Source organism: Triticum dicoccoides, chromosome 7A, assembly GCF_002162155.2.
Source record: "Triticum dicoccoides isolate Atlit2015 ecotype Zavitan chromosome 7A, WEW_v2.0, whole genome shotgun sequence".
NCBI lineage: Eukaryota > Viridiplantae > Streptophyta > Magnoliopsida > Poales > Poaceae > Triticum > Triticum dicoccoides.
The window spans coordinates 88,138,178-88,148,650 of NC_041392.1; the positions used below are offsets into that span (position 1 = coordinate 88,138,178).

Below are 10,473 nucleotides of genomic sequence, written 5' to 3' on the forward strand. Positions count from 1 at the left end.
GCACCTTGTTCTTCATGTAGTGAGTCTCATATATTGTGCTTCAAAGTAGCACCATGATTTTCATATAGTGAGTCTCATAAGTTGTCTTGTTCATACTAGTGGGAATTTTTCATTATAGAACTTGGCTTGTATATTCCAACGATGGGCTTCCTCAAAATTCCCTAGGTCTTCATGAGCAAGCAAGTTGGATGCACACCCACTAGTTTTCTTTTGTTGAGCATTCTTAGCTCTAGTGCATCCGTTGCATGGCAATCCCTACTCCTTGCATTAACATCAATTGATGGGCATCTCCATAGCTCATTGATTAGCCTCGTTGATGTGAGACTTTCTCCTTTTTTGTCTTCTCCACACAATCCCCATCATCATATTCTATACCATCCATAGTGCTATGTCCATGGCTCGCGCTCATGTATTGCGTGAAGGTTGAAAAAGTTTGAGATTATTTGAGTATGAAACAATTGCTTGGCTTGTCATCGGGGGTATAGAAGTTGGGAACATCTTTGTGTGACGAAAATGAAGCATAGCCTAACTATATGATTTTGTAGGGATGAACTTCCTTTGGCCATGTTATTTTGAGATGACATAATTGTTTAATTAGTATGCTTGAAGTATTATCATCTTTATGTCAATATGAACTTTTGTCTTGAACCTTTCGGATCTGAATATTCATACCATGATTAAGAAGATTTACATTGAAATTATGCCAAAGTATCACTCCGCATAAAAAATTCTCTTTTTATCATTTACCTACTCGAGGACGAGCAGGAATTAAGCTTGGGGATGCCTGATACGTCTCCAACGTATCTATAATTTTTGATTGCTCCATGCTACTTTATCTACTGTTTTGGACTATATTGGGCTTTATTTTCCACTTTTATATTATTTTTGGGACTAACCTATTAATCAGAGGCCCAGCCCATAATTGTTGTTTTTTGCCTATTTCAGTATTTCGAGGAAACATAATATCAAACGGAGTCCAAACGGAATAAAACCTTCGGGAACGTGATCTTCTCACCGAACGTGATCCAGGAGACTTGGACCCTACTCCAAGAAGTTTCCGGGGAGGTCACGAGGGTGGAGGGCGTGCCCCCCTGGGCGCGCCCCCTGCCTCGTGGGCCCCTCGGAGCTCCACCGACGTACTTCTTCCGCCTATATATCTCCATATACCCTAAAAACATCCGGGAGCACAATAGATCAGGAGTTCCGCCGCCAGAAGCCTGCGTAGCCACCAAAAGCCAATCTAGACCCGTTCCGGCACCCTGCCGGAGGGGGAAATCCCTCTCCGGTGCCCATCTTCATCATCCCGGCGCTCTCCATGACGAGGAGGGAGTAGTTCTCCCTCGGGGCTGAGGGTATGTACCAGTAGCTATGTGTTTGATCTCTCTCTCTCTCTCTCTCGTGTTCTTGAGGTGATATGATCTTGATGTATCGCGAGCTTTGCTATTATATTTGGATCCTATGATATTTCTTCCCCCCTCTACTCTCTTGTAATGAATTGAGTTTTCCCCTTGAAGTAATCTTATCGGATTGAGTCTTTAAATATTTGAGAACACTTGATGTATGTCTTGTCGTGGATATCTGTGGTGATAATGGGATATCACGTGATTCACTTGATGTATGTTTTGGTGATCAACCTGCGGGTTCCGCCCATGAACCTATGCATAGGGGTTAACACACGTTTTTGTCGTGATTCTCCGGTAGAAGTTTGGGGCACTCTTTGAGGTCCTTTGTGTTGGTTGAATAGATGAATCTGAGATTGTGTGACGCATATCGTATAATCATACCCACGGATACTTGAGGTGACATTGGAGTATCTAGGTGACATTAGGGTTTTGATTGATTTGTGTCTTAAGGTGTTATTCTAGTATGAACTCTAGGGCTGTTTGTGACACTTACAGGAATAGCCCAACGGATTGATTGGAAAGAATAACTTTGAGGTGGTTTCGTACCCTACCATAATCTCTTCGTTTGTTCTCCGCTATTAGTGACTTTGGAGTGACTCTTTGTTGCATGTTGAGGGATATTTATGTGATCCAATTATGCTATTATTGTTGAGGGAACTTACACTAGCGAAAGTATGAACCCTAGGCCTTGTTTCAACGCATTGCAATACCATTTACACTCACTTTTATCACTTGCTACCTTGCTGTTTTTATATTTTCAGATTACAAAAACTATTATCTACTATCCATATACCACTTGTATCACCATCTCTTCGCTGAACTAGTGCACCTATACAATTTACCATTGTATTGGGTGTGTTGGGGACACAAGAGACTCTTTGTTATTTGGTTGCAGGGTTGCTTGAGAGAGACCATCTTCATCCTACGCCTCCTACGGATTGATAAACCTTAGGTCATCCACTTAAAGGAAATTTGCTACTATCCTACAAACCTCCGCACTTGGAGGCCCAACAACGTCTACAAGAAGAAGGTTGTGTAGTAGACATCAATTATTTGTTCCATTTAAGTAATAACCTCTTAAGCTCATATCTATCTTTGCAAGCTAAAATAGCGGCAGAAGATTCCATATCAAAAAGATAACCCTCAGGAATAACACACATATTTTCATCATCACTATCATCATCGTATTCAGATTCAATAATTTCATTTTCTCTAGCCCTAGCAATTTGTTCATCAAGAAATTCACCAAGGGGCACAGTAGTATCATGCATAGAAGCAGTTTCATCATAAGTATCATGCATAGCAGAAGTGACATCATCAATAACATGCGACATATCAGAACGAATAACAGAAGCAGGTGTAGGTGTCGTAAACTTACTCATAACAGAAGGTGAATCAAGTGCAGAGCTAGATGGCAGTTCCTTACCTCCCTTCGTAGTTGAGGGATAGATCTTGCCTTTTGGATCTCTCAAGTTCTTCATAGTGTCCAGCAGATATAAATCCCAAGTGACTTAGAGAATATAGCTATGCTCCCCTGCAACGGCGCCAGAAATTAGTCTTGATAACCCACAAGTATAGGGGATCGCAACAGCTTTCGAGGGTAGAGTATTCAACCCAAATTTATTGATTCGACACAAGTGGAGCCAAAAAATATTCTCAAGTATTAGCAGCTGAGTTGTCAATTCAACCACACCTGGAAACTTAGTATCTGCAGCAAAGTGTTTAGTAGCATAGTAATATGATAGTGGTGGTAGCGGCAACAAAAGTAAATACAACAAAAGTAATGTTTTTGGTATTTTGTAGTGATTGTAACAGTAGTAGCGGGAAAGTAAATAAGCGAGATCCAGTACATGGAAAACTCGTAGGCACCGGATCAGTGATGGATAATTATGTCGGATGCGGTTCATCATGTAACAGTCATAACATAGGGTGACACAGAACTAGCTCTAATTCATCAATATAATGTAGGCATGTATTCCGTATATAGTCATACGTGCTTATGGAAAAGAACTTGCATGACATATTTTGTCCTACCCTCCCGTGGCAGCGGGGTCCTATTGGAAACTAAGGGATATTAAGGCATCCTTTTAATAGAGAACTGGAACAAAGCATTAGCACATAATGAATACATGAACTCCTCAAACTATGATCATCACCGGGAGTGGTCCCGATTATTGTCACTTCGGGGTTGCCGGATCATAACACATAGTAGGTGACTATAGACTTGCAAGATATGATCAAGAACTCACATATATTCATGAAAACATGATAGATTCAGATCTGAAATCATGGCACTCGGGCCCTAGTGGCAAGCATTAAGCATAGCAAAGTCATAGCAACATCAATCTCAGAACATAGTGGATACTAGGGATCAAACCCTAACAAAACTAACTCGATTACATGATAAATCTCATCCAACCCATCACCGTCTAGCAAGCCTACGATGGAATTACTCACGCATGGCGATGAGCATCATGAAATTGGTGATGGAGGATGGTTGATGATGATGACGGCGACGAATCCCCCTCTCCGGAGCCCCGAACGGACTCCAGATCAGCCCTCCCGAGAGGTTTTAGGGCTTGGCGGCGGCTCTGTATCGTAAAACGCGATGATTTGTTTTCTCTGATTTTTTCTCTCTCCGAAAGCAAATATATAGAGTTAGAGTTGGCGTCGGAGGGCATCCAGGGGGCCCACGAGGTAGTGGGGCGCGCCCTAGGGGGGCGTCCCCCACCCTCGTGAGAAGGGTGTGGGCCCCCTGGTCTTCATCTTTGGCGATGATTTTTTATTATTTTTTTCTAAGATGTTCCGTGGAGTTTCAGGTCATTCCGAGAATATTTATTTTCTGCACATAAAACAACATCATGGCAATTCTGCTGAAAACAGCGTCAGTCCGGGTTAGTTTCATTCAAATCATACAAGTTAGAGTCCAAAACAAGGGCAAAAGTGTTTGGAAAAGTAGATACGACGGAGACGTATCAGCAGCGCATGAACGTGCCCTTGCAGCAGGCCGAGTGGCACTGGCACCATCGCGTGCCTCTGTCGTACCCGGACGTGACGCTGCCGCATGACTGGCATTTGGATCCGGAGAGGATCCCAGTGCCAGCGGCGCCGCGGACGGCGAGGGCCCATGCGAAGGAGGTGCGGCGCCGACGGGCGTTGCTGACGTCGGAGCAGCGCGCCGACCCGCACTTCACCGCCGATTCGCTCAACTGGGCTCGATGGTTCGCCTTCGAGCACGAGGAGGCGAGGCGACACGCCGTCCGCGGCATCGACCACAGCCTGCCGCCGCCCGCTCTCGTCATCCGCGACGAGGACCAGGAGGCCGAGGCCGCTTACCAGGCGGCCATCAAGGAGAGCGAGGAGGAGGAGCGGTGGAGGGAGGCGGACGAGGCGACTTTCGAGGTCTCCGCGGCGGGCGACTGCGTCGTGCCGTCGATGGTCCCGCCGTCCCCGCCCAAAGCCGAGCTGGAGGATCCGGCCTACCGCGAGCGCTACCCCTGGACCGGAGTAGTGCGGGAGTGGGTCAGCGCTCCGCCAATCTGGCTCGGGGCGACGGAGAAGCAGGAGGCGGCCTACCTCGACCACTGGCGCCGCGTTTGGCTGGCCGGGGAGCGCTGGGAGGGCGAGCGCGTGCAGATGCTCGAGCGCGAGGCCGAAGAGGAGGTGCACCAGGTCCAGGCAGCGGCGGCAAAGCTTGACATCACCGCCGTCTGGAACACGACGTTCCCCTGGGCCGGCCCTACGCCGACGTTGATCGAGCTCACCGGTCCCGACGCAGACGCCGCCGCCGACGAAGACGCCTAGGATAGCGCGTCGTTTAGTTTTTAGTGTTTTAATTAATGTAATGTGGACTTTCGCGGCCTTCGTGACCGGCTTTTATGTTTAATTAAATGCATGTATTTATTTTCAAACTGCTCGTAATATTTTTCTTGGCGCGCCGACGAAATGGGTCGGATCAGCGTTGGGCGCTCGCGCCGACCCAAACACAGCGCCGGACGTTTATGTCCGCCGGGCCGGCACAAACGGACAAAATGCGGACAAAAGCGTCGTCCGTTTGGGTCGGCCCGTTGGAGTTGCCCCGCCCGCTCGTTGCCCGTTTGGGCCGGCACAAACGGATAAAATGCGGACAAAAGCGCCGGACGTTTATGACAGCCAGTTCTCACCGCCACTCGCTGCCCCGCCCGCCCGCCCGCCACCCGCTACAAGATCGCCCGCCGCCTCTTCTCCTCTTCTTGCAAGCTGAGCCACTCGCATCCTCGGGCTCAGATCTCTCCTTCAAGAGCCCCCCCGGCGGCGCCCCTCCTCCGTCCCCGGACCGTCATCCCGCAGGTGAGCTGAAGCTGACCTCTCTCCGTGGTCGCTGCATGGGTGTGCTGCGAGCCGCTTGCCTGTGCCGGCCAAGTGTTCGATGGAATAGCCATGAGGTTGATGTGTATGCGGTGCGCGCGTGTGCGTTTCCTTTTCTTGAGCTGCTGCTGGCCATCCCGTCCTGATCGTTACGGGCGCTGCTTATAGGCTATCCGGTCGGAATTAGTTGTGACTGAGCAGCAATTTTGAAGTTTCTGCCCGGTAGGAATTTGACCATGTGAGTGAGTAAAGAAAAAGAAAACATGCTTTGTGCTATGTGCGTAGGCTAGTTTCAGCAGGAAAGTTGCTTGTTCAGGAGGTTGTTTACATGTTGTTGTCAGGATATAGGTGCCCTGTTAGCTGTTGCTGCTAGCACTGTTTTTGAGTCGCGCGACTAGTCGTCGACTAGTCCATGAGTCCCACTGCCAGATGTCGATTCAACCTCTCGACTAGTCCATCGGCCAGGCACGACTCATCAAGAGTCTCTACCCCAGAACGACTCGTCAATCATCGACTCGAAAACCTCGGCTGCTAGTCTCAATCAAGCCCAGGGGGCCTCATCGTTGTGTCACTTTAGGCGATCTTTTGGGCAGCTGAAATCTGGTGCTGCAAGTCTGGAGTCCGTCTTTCCGTCCCAGTTCTAATTTTTCTGTACGACCTATTTGGTAGTACAAGAAGGATCACATCTCTTTTGTATGCGTGTTCATACAGTCCTGGGGGAATTCTGCGGCAGGGAGTCCTAGACAACAGATCATCTGCTCTTTACCTGCTGCTGCGTCGCGCACGTCTGGTGTGCCCTTGGCGTCGACCGTGGCCTTCGCTGCGGCGATATCTGGGAGGACTCGTCTCCTCCTCTTGCACCTCAAAAGCACTGGCCTGCTGTGCGACTTCTCCTTCTTTGGCGAATTTGGAATCATCGGCACGATGTGATGTTCCGAAGCAAACGTCCTGCTGTCAGCCGTGCCGTCGCTGCTGCTGCCAGCGACCTCAAACTTTGGTCCTTCCGCCTGAAGACTGAAAACCATGGAACCTGGCAGTTTGAGGCCCATTCCTCCAAAACCTGGACCTGTGATCTCCCTGTAGTTCTGCTTATTTCTTTCCCTGCCTGAACTTTTGTTGGGTAGAAAGCCAGAAAACTCTTATCTGTACTCTCCCAGGACTCTAAGTTTGCTGCTTTGCAGCGTGAGAAATACATATTCAGGTGGGGCGTCTTGCCCCCCGGTGTCTTCTCAAAAAAAAAAAAAAAGTCCTGGTGGAAGCATAAGCCATGAACTGTTGCCTTGACATCTGCTTTTCTTCTGTGTCGATCTCACTTAATCCTGTAGTACTTATAACATACATCTCGCACACATTTGCTGATGGTGATCGTTCACTTGTTTACCTTTCCCATGCAAAGAAGTCTGAAACCTCTGTTTTTTTCCTGTTTGCAGGTTTGAGACCGGTGCATTGCTTGGTTGACCCCTACTTGTGGAAATGCTTGATTCACTTATTAGCCATGTAATAAGATCCTCAAACAGCTCTGACTCGTTTTTTGCTGTGCTGTCATCTTCACTTTATCTGACACTTGGTAAAAGCACTGATGTGCCATATTTATCTTGTTGGTCCAGGACCCGAAGGTGTTGACTGAGAAGAAGCCTGATGAGATAATTGTGTCTGGTGTTGTTGAAAGTCTGCAGAATTTTCTACGCAAGTGCATCATAGCTGTCCTCTCATACGGCCCGATGCCTAAACACATCGCGTTTATTATGGACGGGAACCGCAGATACGCCAAGTCCAGAAGTATCAAGGAAGGCACCGGTCACAGCGTGGGCTTCTCTGCTCTAATGGCAAGTCTTATCTACTGTTACGAGATGGGTGTCAAGTACATCACGGTGTATGCATTCAGCATCGACAATTTCAAACGCGACCCTAGTGAGGTCAAGACCTTGATGGAATTAATGGAGGAAAAGATCAACGAGCTGTTGGAAAACAAGAATGTCATCAACAAGGTCAACTGCAAGATCAACTTCTGGGGGAACCTGGACATGCTTCCCGAACCAGTGCGGCTGGCAGCCCAGAAGCTGATGGCGAGCACCGCCGAGAACACAGGACTGGTCTTCTCCGTCTGCATGCCGTACAACTCAACCTCCGAGATCGCCAACGCCGTCACCGAGCTCTGCAAAGAACGGAGGGATATGATGCAGGGGCAGCAGGCCAGCGGCCGCAATGGCCGCCTCGCAAATGACGGCGCACGCTCGGATATCTCGGTGGCCGACCTGGATCACCACATGTACAGCGCCGGCTGTCCGGACCCGGACATTGTGATCCGGACCTCAGGCGAGACCCGGCTGAGCAACTTCCTCCTGTGGCAGACAACGTTTAGTCATCTGCAGAACCCGGACCCCCTCTGGCCTGAGTTCTCCTGGAGGCACCTCATCTGGGCGATACTGCAGTACCAGAGAGCCTACCCGTACATTGAGCAGAATAAAGGTCTGGCGAAGAAGCAGCTGTGAGTGAGGGATCTCATCTCCCTCGTAAGGTGATATATGCATATGATCATCTAGAAGATACTACAATAATAACAGATCAGAAGGCTGGCAGAGAAGCGTCAGTCTGTGAATAAGGGATCTCATCTCCTTTGTTAGGAGATAAGCAGATACCATGGAAAGATAGTAACAGCAACCTGTTGAAAGTTGGCCCTTATTATTTTTCGTGTAATGAAGACTGTAATTATGGGAACCATGTGTATTGTTGTGTTAAACGGTGGCAATAGCTTGCCATTTAGCCTGAACTAAGAAGCCAATTCGAGAAAATTGTAAAGCGTCAGCGATATATGATCAGCGCTCATTAGTACTCCAGGTAATTTGGGAGGGAGGGAGTATAATTTAAATTTGTCTCGTTTTTATAGCTGGAAGAAGCTTGTTGTGATGGACTCTGCTGTTAATGCTATCTGCTATGGCGCCAAGCTCATGACTCCTGGGCTGCTCCGGTTTGAGAATGACAATGATGTTGGGGAAGAGGTTGTTCTCATGACCACCCCTTGCAACTGTCTATGGTTTGGTAATCAGAGGGACTCCCCATCAAGTTTCCTAGACAATGAGGCCTGTTTTGCTGTATCTGTAACTAGTTTCATGAAAAAGATAGTAGCAGCAACCTGTTGGAAGCTGGCCCTTAGTATTTTCCGTGTATGACAAGTGTAATAATGGGAACCATGTGTATTATGATGTACTAGTACAATTCTTCGTTTTGCTGTTGTGTTACACTATAGCAATATCTTGCCACTTAGCCTGAACACGGGGGCCAAGTGGAGAAAATTGTAAAGCTTTTAATGGTATCTGCCATGATGCCAAGCTTATGGTTCCTGGGTTGCTCCGGTTTGAATGGCACTGATGTTGGGGAAGAGTCCACCAATGGGCAAGGGGGAGCCGATTGCCATTGGTATCGCTGAGATCCCTACTGCTGTTATGGCGACTGCTGACCATGGCGCGGCAGCGAAGATCAAGAGGGCGGTCATGGGCAGAGAGAGACACATGGCAAAGAAAGTGGAGAATTGGCCCGGTGGCACCCAAGAAGAAAAGGATGATCGATGAGGGCCTCCATGCTAAGAGCATATCCAGCCGCGCCCCCAACAGGTTCTCCTCAGGCATTTTTACCGCGGCGGTGTTTAAAAATAGGTTCAGTCGCATCCTCAGAAACCCGTTTTTCGCCGGGTTGAGCCAAAATCGACGCCGGCGGACCTGAGCCGAACCCGACGCGCCGGGGGACGCTCGGGGACACCGGGGCGAGGGTTTTGGCCCGAAAGTGTGACGGGCCCGCCGAGTCAGCGGCACGCGCATCGTCTTCCCCAAAACGCCTCAGTTTCCCGCGAGGAATCAATGGCAAGGCTGCCGCCGGTCAGCCTTGCCATTGATTCCTCACGGGCGGCGCGTCACGGGATGGCTGGCGCGGCGACGCCTCCCCTTCCGTCATGCGTTCACACGACCTGGGCTATAAAATCATAGGCTTCCCCTCGTCGCTGGCCACACCAGCCCGAGTCCGCCAAGTCCAAACCAGCCGCCGTCCCTCCCGTCCGCCGTCGAGCTCTGCCGCTCTTCCCTTCCTCCGCTCTTCCCTTCCTCCCCTTCCCCTCTTCATGGCCGAACGCTTCCCCGGCGACTCCGCGACAGCCAACGGCTTCGGCCGCCGCTCGCTCCAGGAGGGCGAGGTGTGGCTTCTCTTCGAGGCCAACATCCCGGCGCCGCCGGACATGCACGCCGGGCCGACGGGGTGGAGACTCAGCAACGACGGCGTCCCCATCCCCCCAGTGCCCGACGTCGACGCGCGCCCCGGCCTCTTCGCCGCCGAGGTCGACCGCATGCGGTCGTCCCTGCCGGAGGAGCAGCGCGCCCTCCCCCAGTACGCCGCCGACAACCACGCGCCGTGGGCGGACTATTTCCAGCGGCGGCAGGCGTAGCGGCTGACGTCCACGAACGGGGCGGTGGTGGTCGGCGGCCTCAAGAACCCTGCATGAGGTGATGGAATACCTCAAGGGCGGCAATAACCCGCCGCCGGCATACCCTGCCACGGTGGCCGTCCTGACCCCCCGCCGGAGCGCCGGGCCGTGGGTACCCAGGAGGTTCGCCGGTTCCTCCTCCTGCCACTCTTCCTCCTCCTCTCGCTCCTCCTCCCACTCTTCCGGCTCGCCCGACGCTCCTCGGTGTCAAGGCCGAGCCCGTCACGGAGACGCCGCTCTGCTGGCGCACCC

The 10,473-nt window shown here is 50.4% G+C and overlaps 1 protein-coding gene across 1 annotated transcript; it reads left to right on the forward strand.

The window, feature by feature from the left end:
• The first annotated feature begins 5,580 nt into the window (after nucleotides 1–5,580).
• Nucleotides 5,581–8,953, forward strand: LOC119329499 (dehydrodolichyl diphosphate synthase 6-like). The gene is made up of 3 exons (XM_037602557.1): nucleotides 5,581–5,732; nucleotides 7,181–7,247; nucleotides 7,358–8,953. The coding sequence occupies exons 2-3, from the start codon at nucleotides 7,224–7,226 to the stop codon at nucleotides 8,240–8,242; spliced, it is 909 nt and encodes a 302-aa protein (XP_037458454.1). The 5' UTR covers nucleotides 5,581–5,732; nucleotides 7,181–7,223; the 3' UTR covers nucleotides 8,243–8,953.
• Nucleotides 8,954–10,473: the final 1,520 nt, after the last annotated feature.

Excerpts from the sequence above, each read along its gene's own strand:
- LOC119329499 (XM_037602557.1), top strand. The coding sequence starts at position 7,224 with ATGCTTGATTCACTTATTAGCCAT. Across the intron at positions 7,248-7,357 it reads TTGATTCACTTATTAGCCAT|GACCCGAAGGTGTTGACTGA; the intron begins GTAATAAGATCC and ends TTGTTGGTCCAG.